The 22,268-nt window shown below is 38.1% G+C and overlaps 2 protein-coding genes and 2 long non-coding RNA genes across 16 annotated transcripts in view; 1 reads left to right on the forward strand and 3 right to left on the reverse strand.

The window, feature by feature from the left end:
* LOC111334901 (beta-1,3-galactosyltransferase 5) lies at positions 1-10,296 on the reverse strand. 5 transcript variants are annotated; one of them, XM_022940721.2, is made up of 4 exons: positions 10,149-10,296; positions 9,943-10,028; positions 2,650-3,169; positions 1-825 (listed from the first exon to the last, which is right to left on the reverse strand). In XM_022940721.2, exons 2-4 carry the CDS (start codon positions 9,950-9,952, stop codon positions 90-92), a joined length of 1,266 nt encoding a protein of 421 aa, XP_022796456.1. In that variant the 5' UTR covers positions 9,953-10,028; positions 10,149-10,296; the 3' UTR covers positions 1-89. The 5 variants fall into 5 exon arrangements, with proteins under 5 accessions (XP_022796456.1, XP_022796457.1, XP_088588566.1 ...); XM_022940722.2 differs by having other exon boundaries at positions 9,943-10,031; positions 10,149-10,279; XM_088732440.1 differs by having other exon boundaries at positions 9,943-10,259.
* Positions 3,066-22,268, forward strand: part of LOC148723467 (uncharacterized) — a 25,040-nt gene continuing 5,837 nt past the window's right edge. For 2 of the 8 annotated variants that reach the window (XR_015991459.1, XR_015991463.1), the window contains exon 1: positions 10,312-11,159. This is a non-coding gene — a long non-coding RNA (uncharacterized LOC148723467). The other 6 variants (XR_015991457.1, XR_015991461.1, XR_015991458.1 and 3 more) reach the window with 6 other exon arrangements.
* Positions 13,543-18,478, reverse strand: LOC111334903 (uncharacterized). Of its 2 annotated transcripts, none has more exons than XR_002695283.2 (2): positions 15,471-15,813; positions 13,543-14,057 (listed from the first exon to the last, which is right to left on the reverse strand). XR_002695283.2 is itself a non-coding variant. In XM_088732445.1 (2 exons), exons 1-2 carry the CDS (start codon positions 18,460-18,462, stop codon positions 13,695-13,697), a joined length of 588 nt encoding a protein of 195 aa, XP_088588571.1. In that variant the 5' UTR covers positions 18,463-18,478; the 3' UTR covers positions 13,543-13,694. The 2 variants fall into 2 exon arrangements, 1 of the variants encoding a protein (XP_088588571.1); XM_088732445.1 differs by lacking the exon at positions 15,471-15,813 and adding an exon at positions 18,238-18,478.
* Positions 19,730-22,268, reverse strand: part of LOC148723468 (uncharacterized) — a 3,758-nt gene continuing 1,219 nt past the window's right edge. The window contains exon 2 of the long non-coding RNA XR_015991456.1: positions 19,730-20,260. This is a non-coding gene — a long non-coding RNA (uncharacterized LOC148723468). The remainder of the gene's footprint in view (positions 20,261-22,268) is intronic.

Genomic DNA, 22,268 nt, shown 5'->3' on the forward strand with positions numbered 1-22,268 from the left:
CGTTTTGAATTATAATTTTATTACAAATTTTCGCATGAAACGTAGATGACAATAATTTAATTCCTTATAGTTTGTACATTATCTACAAGTTAACACGATTGTTGAAAGTTTCTGCTAAATGACTGATTATCTACGTACGAGCAGATTGTTGGAAGAAACGTCATTAACAAGACGTTATAATGAGTCTGTATCTGAAGAATGTCCCTGATGCCATGTAACACAAGCGGATCGCGTAAATGACATAATGGTCTCTCGTTCAAACTGTTCTCCTTGCCATCACAGAAGACATACGGCAAAATTTTATTGTTATGGAGTGGCTTGATACCGATGTGCTGCATATAGAGCCCAAAACAAGCATCTTCAACTGGTATGATAGGAACCTCCTGAGACGCGATGAGAAGTCTGGGCAAGAGATTTGCGCTGAACACGTAACCCCCACCTGAGGCATATGGTGGGTACTTGTGTCTACTGACGTCCATCACCGATACGTAATAACGATTAGTTTTATCTCTCACAACTTCCATGTCCCTCTGAATATTACCCGCGTATAGCGGCCTTGATCCATTGGTCACGTGATATTCTTGTAGCCACTGAACAAGCGATAGAACGTTCACGTAGCAGTCATCGTCTGTCTTGAGAATATACTTAGGTTTGCAATAACGTGAGGTCCACTGAAGACCTAGTAAAGTCTTTAAAGACAGGTTACGGTATGTGTCAAGAAAATCTCCTATGACAATGTCCTTGTAAACTTGAGCTTCTTGCCTCAGCAGATTGTTCAGCTTGGAACTATTCGTTTTCCCAACCAAGAAAACTGTTTTCCAAGATCTAATTGAAGGAAAAAACGAAAGGTTCTCATTCCATAAAGCGTCAAACTGCTGAAGAGGTTTGTAAACGTACAATAAACTGTTTGTGATATTTAATCGCGTTCTAGTTTTATCAACTGACACACGCAACGCACAATTCTTCTATACGCTCTAACGAAGGGATAACACTCGGAACGTCAGCTTTAGAACTCTCTACGGTGGTAAATTTCTGTTGATAAACCATAATCATCCCCACCGAGGCAGCACCGCAGGTTTCTGTTTTGTAATCATACCCGTGATTGACAAATCGAAGTCCCGTTTCGCGGTCGTGCGACTTTGTAAATCACTCGTATGCTTACAGAGCAAATTGGACCCCACTTGGTCCTATTACCATCATAAATCGAATTTACAGGTGGCTTAAAATCCTTATTTTATGATGTGGACTGATTTGTCTGTGCGTGCCTACGAGAAGTAACACCGAGGAAGTATAGTTATTATGATATAGCGAAAAAGTGAAATCATTGCGAGTAAACAAGTCACAAAATATTGTTGTTTTGTTAACTGAACCAGCAGGTTTGGTCAACTAAATAAGACGTACTTTTTTTCTATTTTTTTTTTTTCGAGGCGACGAGTCTGCTTATTCATTTTATGGCAAAGGTATGGGACTAGATGTTTTTTAGTATCATGAAATCCAATTACCTTCCAATAATGCGGGTTTATCACAGTGCGAGGGAACATGAAGTCAAGTGATCAAAAATCAGACGGAAAGACGTCTTAAAAATGACAAAATTTCCTTAAAATATCTTAAGAACATTTTTCGACCTATTTACCGCCAAAGAATCATAAATCCGGCCGTATATAAACTTTTGGATTAAACTTTTGGATTAAACTTTTGCATTATATATGCGGGGCATTTCGAAAATGCTCACAACTGCCTACGCAGTTGGAGTATTCCCAAAGACACACCGCTGGCATTCAGCAGAAACCCTTTGCACAAATATTCTAGTAATGGGCCATTTTATCAGTTTTCACGAAGTAGTTACGCTGACATGCTGACATATTTATGGCTTTGGCTCATCATTGTAAACTTATGACGAGGCACATTCTCGGTTTTATCAGATCTGAGATTTGCTTGTTAAAACTGTGGACTCAGTAAATGATATTGGCTGCTGCAGACATTGTTATGGGATGAAGGCTCAACAATCAGTTCTTCTTGGTTGCGAGACAGGCCACGAGTCACGGAAAGAATTTTTGCTATTCATTTGGAAGGGAGACATCTTCCGAAAACTAAGTAGTGGCGGGCATAAACGAACCTTAACGTGCATTAGGCATTTTCGTGAGCCCTCTCAGCTGCGGTTGTGGTTGATGTTGATGTTGATTTACACTTCCCAAGGAGTTCATAAACGGAAAAAGAAACGATGAAAAAATAGCTCTACGATCTGTATACTATAATTAAATCATGCGCACATTTTCTGGAAATATTGTTACAAAGGGTGATATTCCTCTAAATCATGATAGCCTTAATTGTAAAACAGAAGGTAGAAGCAAATTTGTCGTTTTTGACGACGTATGCATTCCCAATTCCCGAATCAGCAAGACCCTTATATGGGTATTGGGTAGGAGATGGAGGTAAGATAATTCATCGCCAAATCACTTTTCCCTCAGGAAAGTCTCAGAGATAGAGGAAACCATCTTTTTCTCTCTCTGCCTTCCTCTCCACCCACGCCACGCCAGTCATAGTTACGTGCCCACAAAAGGGTGAAAAGCACGCGATTGCGTGTAGCAGTAGTGGAATAGTGTGGAGTGGCTGACTTCCTGAATAAAACAAAACAAGTACGGTAAATACCTCTCAGAACTTGTCCAACTGCCCTGATTTACTGGATTATCTTCTCGACCCCACGACAAACGTATGGATTCTCTATCCATGAAGTTAACAGGATTTGAGTGAACCATGATTAAGAGAAATGGAACCGGAAGGCAACGGGAAAGATGAAAGTGATTTACAAGTATTTGTTCTTCCTGCGGTTCCTCTTGCAAGTTGTTGAGTTCATACTGTTTAGCAATAGTTTGTGAAGATGCCATGTATCTTTGAACCAGCTCTTTCAAATCTAAATTCAGTAGTTCCAGGTAGCTTAAACTTGGTCCCGTGGCAGCTTTGATATCCGCGTCTATCTGGATGCTTGCTATCTGTCTTCGAAGGACGCTTGACGAAGAACGTTGCATTGTGTAAAGCTCGAGAGTATCCCTCAGGTCGGCGAGGAACGTTAGGTAAACAAGATTCATGAATCCAGTTAAAGATGCCAGCAGAAGAAGATACCGGATCCTGCAACACTTGTTCATTTTGTGCCCCATGTGTGTCAAACAGTCTGTATATGAAAAAGGAGGAAATTTCTCAGTAAGTACAGGTAGGAACTAGATTTCATTCGTACAAAGGCTGTCTTTGTTATACGAAGGCAAGTCTGGTTATTGACACTACTAAATGAGGTGACCGGCCTCTGATTCTCCACTGCAATAATCAATCCAGGTGATAAGAACGCACTGATACACTTTTTGGTAGAAAAGTTGTTTAGAAAATAATAGTTTACATAATAGCTGCTGCTTGAAATGTCACGGTCTCGAGAAGTGTATAAAGTCAACCGTGTTTTACTGGTTCAGTGTTAACGTTTTGTACCATATCGTTATTTATACTATAAACTAGTTTAACAGGTTGTATTGATGACGGAAAACTTCCTTTAGTCATTAATGATGACAACGATCATTTGATGGAGCCGGGACTCAAACAAAAGACATTTTCAAGGGTTCCGCATGATAGTCTGTTACTTGGTAAAAAAGCTTTACTGACGGCAAGGTACCTTAGGTAAAATTTGTACATTTTTAATGGATAGCAAGTTGGTAGATGTCTTCCGGAGAATAAAAATATATGGATTGTCATTCACCATGCATTCGTTTCGAGCGCCGTGCCTCTAGACATTTGACTGAACAGAAATTTGACATAATAACAAATGCGTGAGCAGTAATGTCGTAATATAAAGGATCCACGTTAAAATGTGCAAATCAACATTTGAACAGATAGAACGCTCAGTTGAAGATAGAATAAACCACAGGAATGTATAGTCGGTGGTGAAAAAATAAAGATAAATCGGCTTAAAATATCAGCATAGTACTATTAAGTTTAAACAAAATACGACGAAAAGTATGAGTGATCACGGACGTTAAGATAAGGAGTCGTCTGTTATTTTTACTTCTTTTCCTTTTGCTTTTATGTTTATCATAGGAAATGACCTTCACAAGAATAAGTGAGGGTCCAGTTTGATCAAATGACACACACACAGACAGAAACCTCAAATCTTTAAAGCCCTGAGGCGTTTTAAGGGAATCAGCGCCTGCTTTTAAATTGTCGTAAGTAATTCGCTTACAGCTAGAGTTAATTGATTTAAAAAACATCAAGATTATAACCTACTGATGATGCCAGATCAGGTAAAAACTTGTGCAGGAATGTTTATGTTGTTCAGTCGTTGGCGTGCACCGGAGACTAAAGATGAAGGTCAGGTCAAGTTCGATTTTGTGTAAATCATAGGGATTCGTAAATAATATGTGTGACTATCGGCGAAAGAATGATAGGAAATGGCGTTGTCGGAAACCGTCCGGAAAAACACAATGTTAAACATTGTTTTTGATGGCGAGACACAGAATTAAGACAAAGATGGCCAATTATCAAGCAATATGTTGTGGTTTTGTACACGATTACCAGCAGAGCGAATTCGAATATGTAAAAAAAAGCCTCAAGCTGGCAAGTTCATGATTCGAAAACTTGTTCCTATTTTCGTACTTGAAAACGTCTGAGCCTTGACCTTCAACAAAGGGAATTCTTAGAATTTTTCCCAGAGGCCACTGATCAAATCGAAGAAAAAACAGAATAGCAGTTTTATAAGCTGCCCTAGTGGACCGCGCTCTAAAGACGAGGAGGTGAGAAATTAATTGAGTAAATTCACACTCTTCATTTAAAGTTACATCGCGTATAAAGCTAGAATTTCTATCACACGAATGTTTGTTATGAACAATGCCATTCAAAAAACTCGAGAATATTAATGTATTTTAGGCTTGATGGAATTACACGTATGATGAAAACCTTGGCCTTAAGTCAGACAATTTCCTGTTTATTATAGCTGACGTAAGCAAGTCTCGTTAATCACGAAAAGAGGCTTTGTCTAAAGTCTATCATTCAGTATATAGAATGATAAAATGAAATCAATTTCTTGTCTCTACTACAGTGATAATTGCCTATATTACAGAATTTAGCTTAGAACTGCCTTATCACAATTTTTTTAATCCAGTTTCCGTCATTGCATTGAGCAACGTTTGGAAATGTAACCTTTCCAAGAGGGCGTGATGTGGATTTTTTAATGACTAATAGGAGAAGAATTTGTGCTATGGGGCGATTTTAAAGGCCTTGTTGTTAAGTATTTTCAAGTGAAAACAGAACAAGACGCATTTACCTTGATATGATGTCTTAGAAAGAACGAGAAAATCCTCACATGTCGGTATCTGCTCGTGTTCTTGGACACAAGAATGCATGACATTTTTTTCTTTATCGACTGGACGACATTTTCAATACCTTTCCAGAGTGCTCGAGGAGATAACTGCGATCACACAAAGTGCAAGTTTACCTTGTTTCCCGGAAGCTGTTAAGTGTTAAAATAGTCCTAGATATCAGAACCGGGCTCAAAATAACCGGTTATCAGTCCATGTGTGCGCGATAGTCCGACTGGTTATGGTAACCCTGCGGCGACTAGGATGAGTCTCACCTGAAGTCGCCGCTCGACATAGGCATGGACTTTGAGATGCTGTCACATGATTACTGGACTCTGGAACTCTGTAATAAGGAATAGTAGTCGATCATCTGATCTTTAAAAGTTCGGAGGAAACTCATAGATTGGTTATCCGAGGGCAAAAATAAGCCCGTTAACCTATTTTCAAGAGTGCTAACTGACTGTGAAGAAATTTGTGATTCGCGAGAGCACTGAAAATGCTTGATTGGAAAAAACTGATAACACCCCACGCCTTTACGTCGATCTTTGGAGAGCTTCATGTTCACCTCACAAAAAAATATAATCGCGGTCGGAAATATTGATAGTCATCGGCTACAATATGACATGCAAGGTGCAAATGTCGGTTTTCACCTGGATCCGACTCAGCTTCGTATTTTCCGTTTACATTTGTGGGGTGCATCTCTTGAAATTTCGTGACCGTGTTCCTTATTGTGGAGTTTTTCTGATCAACAGCACTAGACTGACAACAATAATATTTGAACTGAGCAAGCGTGAGTTGGCTGAGGAAAATGAACAGGGCCAAAGGGTTAATTATCGGGCGCAAAAAAGTTCAAAAGATCATACTAGAACTTATGCCCGTGAACTGACTCTATCTTATATCTACAGGCTTCTACCCTTCACGTTACAGAGGAAGGAGCGCTAGTAGAAACGATTTATTTCCGCGAACACTTGTCGGTTAGGAATATGGGAATTTCTTTTATAAGTCTACCCAAGAGATCGATGGTTCCAGCGGATCTGTTGCCATGAAATCTTATCATTCTTAATCAGTTGCAGTACTTTAAAAGCGTTACCTAGCACTCTTAAACATTCCCGAGTCTCGTCATATGCAGCTTTTGCGAGACAAAACTGAACTTTGGGACAAAAGTATTGGTGAACATGTTGTCGGCTTCTGAGCTTGATTGATTGATCACTTACGCCGGCAATTTGGCTAAAAAATAGAAATGCCCCATGCTGTTTAAACAATTCATGGTACAAGCACGAAACACGAATTAAAAAGTCATGTTCACGGTCCGCAGTGAAAGATATTTGTTATAATAAAGTAAAGTTGTATTCTCTCCGATTGTGATTTGTGTGAATTCTAATTCAGGGAATTGAGGAAGGCGGTGATCAGACGTCCTCTGGATGTCACATAATATTACGAAGCAGTCAATATAAATCTGATATATTCCTTGCTTAATCATATTCATAAATCAATAAAGCTGCCATCTATAAAATTTTCAGCGTCCTCTTTTCCTTATCTACGATCAATAATATTACTTAAACAAACCAAACAAACCAGTCCTATCAAATCGACAGTTTGAATGGAAACCTTGCACATGAAAGCGATGACCGCGATTCGCTCAACTATATACATGGATCAACGCAAACGTGGAGGAATATGATTGTATACCAAAATGCTCAGAGTTTTTGGATTGGTATATTCTAAATTCACATGCCTCAGTATTAGATAAGTTTTTTTCTGCTATGAGTTAGCTAGGTCGGGTGTAACACGCGAACTGTAAGTCTCTGCCACAGGTCCAAACTCGACTTGTTGATTGACTATGAACTAACTAAGGCGAGTGTAACACACGAACTGTAAGTCTCTGCCACAGGTCCAAACTCGACTTGTTGATTCACGGAACTTTATAGAAGGATCATAACTTTTTGTGGTTAACTTTCAATTGTCGTCTCATGCTGTTCTATTGGCAAAACATAGTCAAGTGAACACGTTCGTGCTGAGAGCTGTTAGGTGCCAACAGATAACCGTGTTAACATTGGCAGAACTCGTAAGTATCTTGACTGGCCTTAAATGACTTAGGAAATCTCAAAACAGCTTTTTGTATAATCTGTCAATAAGGTACTAAAAAATCGGGAGAATGCCGAGCAACTCTGAAAGGGAGGGTCAGTGGAGGATTCTTATCTATGCTCCACAGCTGAACAAACTTAACACGGCAGCTGGTACTGGACGAACCGTAAATAAAGATACTGTTTAAAAACCGACCACCGAAAACGAACCCAGCCGTTATTTCGTAAACAACAGATCCAAATTGATTAAAGGTACTGGCCGTTTCAGAACTAATGGAGATTGCAGCATTCAAGCCCGAGGAAAAACTCAAAATGTGCCTTGATGAGTTTTTTTCTTACAGATGTCTGGTGCAAAGATAAAATACTCTGAACGCTGTACAACGAAACACGTGCACCTACATTACACTAAGGAAAAAGTGTGAATAACTCTTTTAGTCTAAATAAACGAGTTTCAGTTCAAGAAATACATAGCTCGTTCCACCATCACCTGTAATGATGACGTTAGGGATATCATTAATTATAACAGACCAAAAAGTAGACAAGGAAATTAAGAGGTGAAACGACAAATTTTGGAAATACTGTGGAACGTTCTGCGCATAAATTTCGCGTGGGAAAAACGAGGATACATGCCCTTGAGCCATAGTCTCTCTTTTATAAATACAATTAGTGCGTTGATGAAAAACTTCATTTGCATGCAAAGTTACTTGCCTCTTTTTACTATTCAGAGTAGGACTTCCTTAGATATCGCCTTCACTAGCTTTTCCTTTCAAATCAACCTTTAACTTTTTTTTTTGACCACGAAGAGATAATTTTATTTTGCTAAAGAGCTATCGCGTTTAGCCTGTGTACAGCCGCCCCGTGGTGGCTGTACACGGGCTATATCGCGTTATAATGATCATAGATAGGAAGCTGAACACCACCCATTTCGGAAGCATGCATATTTCACTATATTTTCGTTCAAACTGAGAGACTTGCGTTACGGATGATGTCAGACTTGACAAAAAATATGGCTCTCGTGTATTCGAAGAGTTGAATTAGTGCTCTCTCAAATCGTATTGACCACAAAGAGAGAGATTTCTTAAATTCAAAATGAATATGAAATTTTCAAACAGAAAGATGAATAATACAACTAACCAAAGATTCTTATAACAATTCAGCACCTGTGCTGCAGCAAACATTAGTCATTTTTGGAAATGTTCGGAACCCAATACAATACTCTAAAACGCCGAGAACATCTTATTCATGATATTTGAAACAGTATTGCTCCATTTTCCTCGAAGAAATCGATTATCGGCGAATACATGTACTATGGCCTTTGAGGCAGCTGAATCGGGGACTGCGCTCAACACAAAACAAATCGTTTCAAATTTATGTTCAGCTTTTTTGTTCGGTAGAAAGTTAATTATACTGTAACAAGGTGGCTTAACTGAAATAGCTTATAGAGCACAGATGAAGCACGTAGATAGCACAATATTGCAAACTATACTAACCAGCTATTTCTAGTCGTACTGATGTAGTTGCAGGATAAAAGGAGTCCTCACAGACATATATATATACTCAAAAAGTGAGCATTTCGACGCAACAGAAACCTTCTGAAGCTTGGAATAAGTCCGCTGGTCCATAAAAACGCACGTGTCCGCTAAACAAACAGTATTCACACATCTGCAAAACCACGTGGCTAGCTAATCGTCACAGGTGTGCTACTGTCTGAAAAACATGGAGTTGGTCTTGTTGTCATTCATATGCCATGCCTCACAGGTCACCTTTGTTTGAGCTGGTAGTGATTAAACCATTATTGATCGCGCGGTTAAAGGTTTTCTGCCAGGGAAGTGGCGTGATTGTCGGTGAAACAAAGGCTTTTCTGCATTATATAGATCAAACTCTTACAAGTCTATTAAGCATGCAGTTCCCAAGTGGTAAACATACTCGGTCGGAAATTAAAGCAAGTACTTTTCGAATTCGGGCCAGTCGAAAAGAAAATTGGCACTCATTGTGCACGTAGTATTTAGTAACAGTAAAACTTGCAACTGCAGATCGACTACTACACCTCTAGTGTCACGGTTTCTTGATTGCACTCTGAGACCTGTACAGATCCTTGCAATATGTTGTGATGTCAAAATAAACTACGACACGTGTATCGTATATTTCCTTTAAACCACGGCCTTGAGAAGCAAAACCCATTGAATCGGATTTTGTACGGTTTCCTTTGCTCAGTACAAGGTACTTAACTGAGGATTTGAGATTATCCATCGCTATAAACTCAGTATCTTGCAGCGCCATAATTTGGTTATCACCAATTAAATGTGCTGAGACACCGCACGAAGACATATACACGATATGTCGTGATAACTGGCGCTAGTTTTCGGTAGGCGATCGCTTAAATCTCTTTGAAGACAGTTTACAACAAATATCAATCCGCTGGTTTTCTTTCTGTAATCCATATAATATTTACGGGCCAAGGAAAAACAGGTAAAATTCAAAGCACTGCTTGTATTATTAATCTTACTGCAAGTTAAAAAGCTCACCTGTTAGCATGTCAAAACACCCCACCAGAGTTGATCCGACCAGTCAAGAAATGCTGAAACTCAGACTCTATCGAGGTATGTCTGCTCTGCTAGAACAACATCGATGTTTTGCTAGTTAGTCATCGATTATGAAGTTAAGTGCCGCCATTAGTGCTAATTAAAACCTACTACAAGCAGGGTGTAGAGTTTGTAGAGGACGCACTTACTCTGTCCTGTACAGTGCATGAACTCTCTATGAGCTCATCGTCCTTGCGATCAATTCAGGGTAAAGATCGTGTTGCATATATACTTAGGAATTCAGAGTGGGCGAAAATAAGTATGGTCTAATCGGACCTGCCTAAACATGTCTTTTATTTTGAAAATAAGCAAACAGTAAATAGGCTTTTGGGAAATACCTAAAGAACGTGTTGAACAAAGACGGTTCCGTTGTTGCGATAAATATTCGCCGTAAATTTCCATAACAATTGATTATAACGCTGTCGTGACAGTTCATGATCGACACAAAGGCGGCAAACGCTGATAAACAAGATGACAGTCAACAAGAACACTCTTCAATCGCTGACAATCGTTCTTATCACTCTCCAGCTCTTACAGGAGGTTTTTGGCGCCGAATACAACACCGTCAAGTGTCGAAATTAGGAGAAATTTTACAATAACAATATGGCACTTCAATGTGCATTCATAATAACTCTTAGCTAATTTGCGTGATCAATATTTTACTGCTAACAATATGAAGACTGTGGCTGCTAAATAGCGAGCCACTTCAAAATAGGTCAAAGTATTTGTGATCAGCAGAATTTGAAATATTCTGGACCAAGAACTTCAAGAATGTACCAACTCTTTCAAGCAATGAAATCTTGCTCAAATTCTGTTTGCATACGGGGTAATTTCCCAACTGTTTGAAATATCTCTAATTCCTTCTTAGCATTATGTTATTCCAAACAGTCTCGAAAATGATGCGTGTGAATAACGCAAGCATAACTGCGTGGGAAGATGGCTCTATGTCACTGACTCTAAGATCAAGAACAGATTTCTCTTTGGCCAACAAAGATGAACAATTGGATCAGACCCAAATAAGTTTATTGTTCTTTTATCAGACCATCATTTTATGAAACGATTGGGTGAAATCGGACAATGTTGTTCATAAATGATCATGACCTCACAGAATCTTCTTGCGTCACAGATACAAGACCTATTAAATAAGACGGAAAGTAGTTGTAAGTTAAATAAGACATTTGTCTCTAATGCCACGATCTTTGATTCGCACAAGGATTTAATTAACCGCGTAAACAAGACGCAATTGGAACAACGCCGCTTTGCTTAAAAGTCCTTCACTAATTTAGATCGGTCATTTAGGGTTGATGACCGTGTTCTGAATCGTCTGAAGATTTAGAAAGTAATAGGATTTCGCTTATTCGCTGCAGCTTTATACCACTACAGTTCTTAATACACCGACTAAGATAAGACACTTCCAAAATATACCGATTGAACTTAAGAGCGAAAATTTGGGTTCTCGATTGTTAATTGAAATAGCAATGACAAACATGTAGGAAAATAGATTTTTTGTGGTTTTGATTTGCGCGTAGGGATAAAAATCCAATTTAAATTCTGCAGAGGTATTTAAATTACCAATGCGGAGAGCACAAAGTTACGTAGATTACTGTCTGAGCCTCTAATCTACTGCTTTTAATTGGCATTCCCTTGTGCAATGTATTGAGACTGAATTTCTTGAGGGAAAATTAATATAAGCCAGTTCAATTTGTCAAAGGTGAAAACGTTTAATCCCACCCGCGTCGTGGGACATGCTATCGCACATAATGAGTAGAATTCTTATAATCGGAACACGACAGAAAGATTTGCTTCTTTTGACTTCTGGTAATCAGACTTAGGAGAAAAAAAATGTTGTATTTCTTACTAGAATTCATTTTAGAAAAATCGTCGATTGATGGCTAACAGCAGAACTACAGGCGATCAGTTGTGAGTACTCGCAGACAGTTCAATAATTTGCTGATCAAAGACAAACAGATTAAAGTGACCTAAGTCGTTTCCATTAGTAACAGACAAGTAATAAAATAAAAGGAGTAAACGAACGAACGAAAATGGAACGAACTATTTAAAAAAAAGCGCCAAGAAAACATTCTTACAAACAAACAAACAGACAAATAAATAAACAAACAAACAACGAAAAACGAACAAAACTAAAACAAGCAAACTCTTATTTAGGGAAAAGCGCCCTATTTCTAAGTCGATCAAATCATTATGTCATCGAATAAATATGCTGTATTTTTTTTTTAATGGATTACGATCTTTAAATTAGCTACGTGGAAAGCTAGACTTTAATAGCCTCAGAGAGTTCTATTCCGACAGTTAAAGAAAGACAGTATTTATCAATTTGCCTCTGATCGAGGGACAAAGAACGATAGCCAGAGTCCTCAACAAGGAAGCGAACGTCAGAGCATCGAAAGTCACTCTCTGATGCTATATATCACGCCTAAGCCATAGAGGACGTTTTGGCAAGCGAGGTCATATAATACAAAGTTGATTTTGTGGTTTTTGTTTTGCGCACTGCTAGGACCACACTGTGGATAGCATCTTGTGGGTAAGTTAACGAGTAAAGAACTTTTATTCTACAAGCGCATTTAAAATTTACCTTCGTCCTCTTTATGTTTGTTGATTAACAGGTTTTGGGTAGATTTCTCATAGTTGAAATTTAGAATTAACCATTGGAATATTTCTTTCGAATCGAGTCTCATTGATAATGGTACCTTAAGTAGAGAGAACATTTTATTGCAAAAATGAAGCAATTACTCTTGTGCACTGTGTGTTGCACTCAGGCAAGGGATATATCATATCCTTGTAACGTCGCTTCTGAGGGAGAAAAGAAGCAAACAATGAACTTCCTTTCGAAAAAGGCTTTCAGAAAGACACAGCAGCGCAAATACGCGTTTACTGATAGGTTCATGTGCATCAAGTATGGGATTATTTAAGTTCCGTTTTTAAGGCCTAAGATGACCAACCTTTTCGAAGTAGTTATGTAATTTCACTTTCATTAACCAAAGTTGTCTTTAATTATCGTTTACATAAGTTTCCTTTCACTCTCGTTCACTCACTTTAACATTTAAGTGGGGTGATGGAAATAAGAATAACGTACTCCTTCATAACAACAGAAGACCAAAAATTTCGTTTGCTACAGGGATTTTTGACGTGGAATCAGAGTTGAATTTGACGCAGTATTTTGACACGAATCACTCTTTAAGGAAGCTAGCTTCTTTAAATATTTGGGAGTCACACTCAGTGGCATCACAGGCAAGATAAACCAGCAACACGGACTCATTTAGAAAATCCTGGCTCTTTTACTATTACATGGTTGCTTGACACTCTTCCATTTCCTGATTCTTCCCGGCACTCTTTGACTGTGGTCATATCATTTGGGGTGAAACAAACAATACAAAACAGTGAACTATCCTACAAAACAAAGTAGCGAAAATCATCTTCGAAGAACAAAAATACTCCTCCTCTACAGAATCTCTCAGGACATTACATTGGAAACGTCCGCATCATAAATGATGTGTTATGTAGACAACGAATTTAAAGATCAGATTCATGGGCAAAATACACCTTTATTTCTAGCAGTAATGGAGGCTCTTAGCACAATATAGTACGCACATCTAGTATCTTGTTACGTCTCTTCGTTCCACAAATTTATGAGAAAGCTAAGTATGAAAAAAAATACGACCTATGCATTTTTGGCGTTAATACTTCATGTTTTGTTTACGTTTTGATAAAACTTTATCCAGCCAATATTTCAACCCCAGCTCCTCCTTATCGTCCCGTGCGATATCTCTGGCGAGGTCTGGAACCGATACAAGATCATTACCACTTGCTTTTAGTCTCCGGTCTTCTGGATTCCGCTTCAATAAATTGCAGTATTTTTCTTCGCATTTTTCCTTGCTATTAACACAAACGATGGTGCATTGATTTGGGTCTTCGCAAATGGCCATGCATTGGTCATAAGTTGTGAGGCAGCAATAACAATCACTGCATGCACTACTCACGGGCCGAAAAGTGGAATATGCGAGAACCAAGATTCCAATATAAGCAGCAGTCACAGTCATCTAAAAATTAAAATGTAACAAAAAAATTGGAGACATGTCAGCGTTCAACTTTGAAATGTAAGTTATGTCATCTTTATGTCCAATCTAAGGAACGCAAAGGCAGAGAAAATTGAACTCGTCCATGCCTATTGTCCAGTGACATGTGTGACGATAGTTTTTGACCGTGTACTAGACTGTTTTCCCGAGGAACGCAGCAATAACGGGGAAAAAATGCTCAGTGAAGCACCACTGGCTTACGGGAATGAAAACTCTTTACGATTATCTGGTACAAGGCGACCTGCTTCAATGGATGAAGAGAATATAAACTGTTTATAATCTCTTGAAAGGACTTATTTTGGTCGTCAAGTTTAAAAAAACTCAGCTAGGTTCCAGCAGAACTTTACTCTAGTTCATGGCGAACTCTGACACGAACGTCAGCGTACTCAACAAAAATCTCCGGTGTAATCTCAACATGATGTAATCACCACATAGTGATCGTTTTAATCCAAAATAAAGGAATGGATGTATCGATCATCAAAAAACCTTCTCGATGAACTTGCTTAAAACGGTACTATCGAGCACGTAACTATTTAAATATTATTGCAAAAGAAGAGGAAAATGTCTCTTTGAAGTTATGCGTTTCAAAATTCCATCCGTTTCTACGGAGTGAAAAATTGTAAAATTAAGAAAGCGGATGGAATAAGCATTAGGACATTAAGAAGAGAAAACTTAGGTCAAAATTCACGGCTTTGAAACCAAAACAACGACCTTCACTACGGCGGAGCAACGTAGGAAGTAGAAGTGAGATTTTGATGCTAAGTTTGAATAAGCGGGGACTTAGACAGGTTGATGCAGAATTTATGTAGTACATTGTGTAAGTGCAGTGAGGCATTTAAGCGAAAAGCAGGCTCCCGTGACCAGATTGTAGTTAACCGCCCTTTAGTATATATGTTCTGATCAGGTGCTAATTAGATTTTTACATCAAACTAAATTTTGACTGAGTGATTAACTTATCATGAACATAGTTCGTACGGTTGTACTAAGTATTAATGACTCGTGACTTCAAAGTACCAGAGGGGAACCGTAAAAAGTCACAGAATTGTACTGTTTTATCCCTTTAAAATCCCTGTGGCATTTTTCTAGGTAAACTCGTGTCTATGAAACCAGTCCCTCCGCGAATTTGCCCGGTTGAGTGTATTAAGAAGAGTTGCTGTTATATCGCACCGCTTGATAAAATCAAAATTCTTCTCCAAAAATTTCATTTTCTAAATAGCATCAAAGCATGTGTAAGACCATACATATAGATGGAAATCGTTCAAGTTTTAACAGAAAAGAAAGGGCGAAATAGGAAACGAAAATTGACGCAACTACAGACAAATTCCATGAAGTACAACGCCAATTGACCAGTATTCTATATTTTGAAATAAGGCCTACCTTCCAATATCGCCTGAACAGCGGAACGCTTCTCTGCTACCTTAGTGAAACTGAACCTGGGGTTCTGGGTGTTTCTAAGTTGGACTGTTATTCACTTATGACTTATAACCGTTAACAACCATCCGGTCTCGTGGTGCGGGTGTTCACGATTAATGGAAGTTGAAAGCGGTATCTATTTACTTTTAATGGAGATTTAGTAGCGTCCGCTTGGTAACGTTATTTAATTAAGTGTAGGAGGGTTCTTTGTAACGTGTTTGTGGCGGCAACTGTTTGTTCAATTTCATCAATTGAAATTAAAATAAAAATAGAAGATAAAAGACACGTTCATCTCTTTACAGTTGCTTCAACATTTAAGCTTTTCTAAGGTTTTCTTAGTGTTATTTGCACTCAGTAGTTATTGATGAAGTGAAACGACCTATTTGATCGAAACAAGACAGTAAATAAGTAAAGTCTGATCCTGTTTTTGTACCAAATGATTGAAGTGTTTCTTGAGATAACGGTTTTCAAGACGATATGAAGTGAGCAAGAAATAACTTTGTGCTAATGTTGGAGTGACGCAGGAATTGTTGTACGCTAAGGGTACAAGTTTGACTGATTAAAACGTGAAGCTGTTTTGGCAGATTATACACTGGAAAAAATTGACAAACGATTTACGCCTCTGCGTCACCAGGAGGCTTTGAAAAAGTTTGGAAAGGTGATAGTGATTATAAATATATACGACTTTTTTTTTAAACATGTATACTTATTTTGCAGTCATTATTAGATAAGAGAACATGAGAAATAATTCAGTTGTCATTCAATGTTATGAAAATATTAAAAACTTGGAATACCAAGGCAAATAAATATCAGCGATAGGATAAATTATTGACAGATCAAACCTCAGGGACTGATCTTTTCAAAATTTACGATTAAATACTTCGTGAGCGTGAAATAAAGTAAAAAAGACATGAATTTTCTTGGTCTAAAAAGAGTAAAAATGAGAAAAATCTTGAACTATTAACCATTTTTTCTGCCTTTTGTTTTGAGTTATGTTATTGAAAATTTTTGTTTTCTCGTAAAATACAATAATTATTACATAATTATTTCATGTGAAAGAAAGTCTACTACTGTACAACATGCTGATGCTGTATCTGTTTGTGTCAGCCAAGGACACATAATACGGAAAAAAAATCTGATTTTCGTGGGCTGGAGGAAGTGAGTACTGCTGAGAGTTTTATTGCTTTTATAAGAAAATAAAGAAAAGAAAAAGGGAAAACTCCTCTCTCCTCCACCTGGCCTGCACACTGTCGTACTCCCTGGCTTGGAGTTGGAACTGTTACAAATCTTGTCAAGGGAATTTCTTCTGTTATCGATAAACAGTGAGAAATTTGTACCGTGATGAGCAAGTTTAATTCGATTTTTTGGGAAAAAATGCTTGATAATGTTCCGATTGTAGCCATGTTCGGCGTTGTCTTTGATTTCAGTATATTATGCCCTTACTTTTTCTACAGGATATTATGTTATCTGTTTGGTCGACGAAAGCACACGTTTTGCTTATCTCAGATTAAATATTCGACCAATCAGAATTGCAGACCACACAAATAAAATTGGCAGTTCAGGAAATGAATTTTTGCCTCTAATGTGTTTTTGGTTTTGCAGGATAACCAGAATTCGTCTTCTAATAACAAGCTTCTTGTTTTAAAGGTTCAGTAAATAGCATCGTTGGAAGCAACTACTGGACGCTGTCCCATGAGAACAAGACCCACGAAACTTGTAAATTTTCATAAATCTTATTTGAGAACAGAGTAAGCATAAAAATAAAAGCTCATCATAGTGAAAACTTATATAGGATAAAAGCATAATCACCAATCAACAGTCTAACTAAAATAATGTTATGATGTTCTGTTCGGTGAACTGATTAAGCCTCTGATATCGATAGGACGACAGATATCTCTGCAAAACAAACGCGCTCTGAATAAAATTATGAATTTAGAGCTGTGTGATAGGGAATTTGATCGCGGATGGAGAACGCGGGCCTCAGCACAATGCAGGACCGTAGTATTGAATGACAAAGCAAATGAATACGGGTATAAAGCCAGGGCCGATCTGCTTTTTCAGGCTTCAGTAGCTGTAGCGTTATAAAGGTAGCTCAGCGTAGTTCCCTGGCCCTCTTTCACGATACACAGCTGATTATGATTTGAAAAGGGTCACGAGATGTCACCTGGAAAGTATTTGATTCTTAACCATACTACTTTCTCAGTTACATTAGTTTTTTGTTAATTGTTCCTGATAACTACGTTATCGAGTCAATTATAAATCAGTGAAAATTCTGGAAAGGAGATAAAGAGATGGTAGTATTCATTTCCGAAAAGAGAAAATAATATGATTATCCTCACCCTTGCAGACTGAAATAACGTGTTGAGTCACATGTTAGGGAAAAAGATGACATAACTGAGATGTCTAGGTGTACAGCACCGTAATGTTTTCGAATTACACTCCATGAATTAAGAAAAAATCGTACTAAGGATACGTTTTTATATAGCTGTAGAAACATACTAAATATAAGCCTGGGGAATTTTTCACTAATAATTATAAACTTTCATTACTAGCTAAATCTTGTCCGCGATACTTTTAGTTCCCCGCTCGTGCGTTACGATATATTCAATGAACCGTCTGCTGTAACAATAAGAGCAACATAACTAGCAACTATCCCCGCCGCTAGAATTTGTATTGATTTTTCATTTGTGTTTTTGTTTCGCTTAATTCTTTCCCCCTCGGCTTTACATACCCAGATCTTCCCATTGTTGATTTGCAGCGTGCCAGAAGTTTCTTTAGACCGGCTGCTATCTTGAAAAATATTGACCGAGAAACCGCTGGGAACGAGGTTGGAATTCCCACAAACCTGCCGCCATCTTAAAAACATTTCCCTTGGAGTTGGATAATTTGAAATATAAATATTTTCTTTGGAGTTTTCTCCGGACAGGCAGTCATTGAAACATCGGCGTCCAGACATAAGCCAACCTGGATATTTCCCTTGTATCTTAAAAAATACCCCCTGATTGTTCTAAACAGATGCATTCAAGTTGTTCTCAAATTAAAATTTAATATATAACATATACACCCGATGAATGAATTGGACATAAGAAAAAGCGAAAGGCAAAAGAGATAAAAGTAAGAAATTAAACGGAATTTGACTAGATTATAAAAAATTACGAAGTGTTATGTATGCTCAACAGCCCGCAGAATTTCCAGCGAGAGGTTTTACTCAAATTTCTCAATAGTACTAGAAGTTTGTTTAGATTAGTTTGTCAAGTGATTCCACAAAAACGGAATTAGGGAATTGTGTCCTTGCTACCAGTATCCCTCCTTTCACCTACCGCGCGACCAAAAAAAAAAACGGGGCTCTTATAAATGGGAATGAACTATGCTATAGAGACAAACGTAATTTAACGACTAAACGAGAGGGGCATTGGGGCCTCTGGGAAACCGAAAATCCGGAGAAAAAAACCTCCAAAACCCAAAAACCGACAAAAAAAGGCAGCAAAACCGAAAACCGCATCCAAACCTGACAAAACTGCTACATTTTTACCTTTAAAGGGGTCAAAAAGGAAAAACCGAAAACCGCATCAGAATTTTCGTGAAAACCGAAAATCGAATGCAAAAACACGTAAAATCCGCAAACCGCTCTAAACATCAAAACCGAAAAACCGAACCTTTTTGGCTCAAAAACCGAAAAACCGGCGATCCAAAAAGCAGTCCAAACTGCAAAACCGAAAATCCCAAAGCCCCCCTCCTAAACAAAACCGTCTTTTTCACATTCGAGATCATTCATTTTTGACGTAATCTTAACGCACAGCCATTGTGGGAGTTTCGTTGATCGGGCAAGATTTGCTGCCTAAAAATGTAATCCAGGCTCCATCAGAGATTACTGAGAAAACACGCTATCCTACTTATGGGTCACGAACCAGTGCACATAGGATCGAATAAAAAATTGTTTTCACCTTAGGTCCCTTAGGTTTCATTCAGACTCGAGGAATTATGGAGTAAGAGTAACAAAACACAACAACAACCGTTCACAGAATCAGGCCGACAGCCGACAAGCAGCTTCCGCTTGTAAAAATGCCTAATCACGGCCTTCTAAACAAGCAATGATACAGATTACTTTCCAACCTGGTCACAAAGTTGACCATGCATGGTAGAAACTCTGTACGTTACAAATAAAGGGAAGCTGGCTAGCTTTGAGTAGTGAGATAGCAGAAACAACAACAGTAAAAAAAAGCTTTGAGAAATTTTGCACTTTGTTCATTTGTATTTTTCACAACTTTAAATAACTGACTGAAATTGCTGATCAATGGTTTGAAAATTTGACTCAACATGCAAATTATGTATTTATAATGAGAATTGAACTAGGTGGAATGCAAGTTGGTCTGAAATCATATACGTGATTTCAAAATCAAACGAGTGTGTAGCACTTTAGTACTAATAAAGAAAATACCTTTATCTTATCTAACTGATAAATAGTACTTGCGTTCGACTCTGTCCGCATGGGATTAGTATAACGTATCTGCCACTTTCTCGACATCCAGTGAGTCAAACATTGCTTCATCTCTTTTTCCACAAGCCAATATACACTTCCTCTTGAAATAATTACAATTATTTGTGCAATCGAAATCTTTGCAAACACCAAAGCATCGCCTGTAATCATCATTACACCTTATGCAACTATATTGTCTTGGTCTTGCATCTGCGGTCTGTAATACGTACACTGTGAGAACTAACGCCATCATCACGCACAGGAGGCGAGTCTTCATCTAGGATGCAATGATTAAAGAAACATCTGAAGTTTAACAGAGTAGGACTTCGTTTATTAAAATTAACCAGGAAATCAGTACTGACTGGATCAACCAGAGATGACGAGTTCGAGTCAGTAGCTGATTGTGAATGGCAGTAAAATGGTAGCTATAACAGCCAAGAGAAAATAATTTATAACAACTTTATTTGTTCCATGCATCAACAAAGAGCCAGTAGCCGTAGTCTTTTACAGGAAACTGACGCGATCGATAACGACTGAGTCAACCAAGGAATTGGTAATTATATCAGACAAGCGGCCTCTGGCCAACACCCTCGGACATGTCAATTCCATTGAAATTCATTGTCGTTTCTCGTTTGCTGAGACGATGTTTGGAACGACAGTAAACTGGAAGCGACAAAGAGGATTGAGGTGTTATCGATGAAACTAACTCCGATTACGAAGAAAACTGGCATTTCTGCATCCGCTTCAAGTTTAAAATTACTTGTGAGGTAGTATCGTGTGTTGGCAAAAAAAAAAAAAAAAATGAGTGAGTAAAAAGAAATACATCGAGTCAGATTAGTAGCTTATATCTGTGAAATATATTACCAATATAGTACACACTCTTTAATTGGTCAAAACCTATCATTTATTAAGCTGGTAAACCCACAGCTTTACATTACCAAACTCTGTGGGTGATATATCCGGTATGAGCTGTTAGAGAGTGCTGCTTTATCATCCAGCTTATGTTCGCCATGATCTCGATGTCTTATTTTGGTACGAGCAATAAGCAAGGACTTGTTTTCGTCCAGGTTTACAACTCTGAAGGATGATGAAGACTATCATTTCTTATGTCAAAGCGTATGATGAGTTTGAGTGAGGTTCACTTCAAACGAACTAATCTATGAAGAATTCAAGGTTGTCCGTGATCCTTTTGGAATTTTGTCATATGACAAAGTTTGTATGAAAGAGAAAAATAATTTTAGCATATAGTTAACATAATGTTTAACCATTAGTGCACACGCCAAACATCCTCATCTAACAAAATTGTCCAAATGTACTTTAAATGGTTTACTCGGCCTGAAATCTAAATTAAGGAATAAAAAAACAGCCTGGTTTGTTGTTTGACCAAGAGATATGTAGATGACTTAGTTTTCATTTCCTCATTAGGTTGTAAGGTGAAGAGGAAAATTAGACTGAGAGCAACACAAAGCTACCCATAAATACTTCCTTTACAAAGGGAAGGCTGCCACTGAGGACCGCTTCTGATTAAAAAAAGCGATTTCAGCATCAGTCCCTACCGTTGAGAGAATTATCTTGGTCCTGTCGAAGTAAGCCACTTTGGGAAAATATGCTGTTTGATATTAGCCCGCGTTTATTGCGGTTTTCCTACCGAACACGAACCCCATACTTATACCTCTTTCATTCTAGGTCCAGGCGATAAAAAATCATGCGAATGATCCTTGTTTTGTCGCTCTGCAGTGAGAGCAGGGGAGGTGTTAAGTTTTAGAAGCAGCAGTTCCTTTGATTGTCTTAATAACAACAGCTTATCGGGCAAATAATACTTCCTAATTAAAACAAGGCTTGTTAAATGCGTCCGCTTCCCATCTTCACACGGAAATGTCGTGATTAGGGTACATTTGTATGCCGAGTAATTTTGAATATAGCTCGGAAAGATAGAATAATTGCAGAATGTTTGGCTGCTTCCCGCCAATGATGTATAATCCTAGACTGCGGTAGCGTATGACCATGGGACTGTACGTAGGTTTTACAGTACTTCTTGTTTAATTTTACTCACAATATATCCAACCTGTCAATCTTAACGTCAGATCAGTCTTCTATTTGACTGAAAGCAAAGCATTTCCCCGCAAATATATCAATCAAATAACTTAATTTGAATTAAAAAGCGTTGAACGGAAAAGATAGTTAGTATTGACCGAATCGAAATATGGCGTCCAAGTTGAATTACCATTGTTTTGAACTTGCTAGCCTCGTCTTGACGTGGAAACATAAAAGGATTATCACATGTG

Source organism: Stylophora pistillata, chromosome 9 (genome assembly GCF_964205215.1).
Source record: "Stylophora pistillata chromosome 9, jaStyPist1.2, whole genome shotgun sequence".
Lineage (NCBI taxonomy): Eukaryota > Metazoa > Cnidaria > Anthozoa > Scleractinia > Pocilloporidae > Stylophora > Stylophora pistillata.

Bases quoted from the DNA above. Each gene is read 5' to 3' on its own strand.
- LOC111334901 (XM_022940720.2), bottom strand. From the start codon at position 5,378: ATGCATTCTTGTGTCCAAGAACACGAGCAGATACCGACATGTGAGGAT. The intron at 3,170-5,299 runs GTAAATGCGTCT...TTTCATATACAG, and splicing joins TTCTAAGACATCATATCAAG to ACTGTTTGACACACATGGGG. The intron at 826-2,649 runs GTATTTACCGTA...TCCTTCAATTAG, and splicing joins AGTTGGACAAGTTCTGAGAG to ATCTTGGAAAACAGTTTTCT.
- LOC111334903 (XM_088732445.1), bottom strand. From the start codon at position 18,462: ATGTCTGGACGCCGATGTTTCAATGACTGCCTGTCCGGAGAAAACTCC. The intron at 14,058-18,237 runs GTATGTAAAGCC...TTTAATTTTTAG, and splicing joins TCAACAATGGGAAGATCTGG to ATGACTGTGACTGCTGCTTA.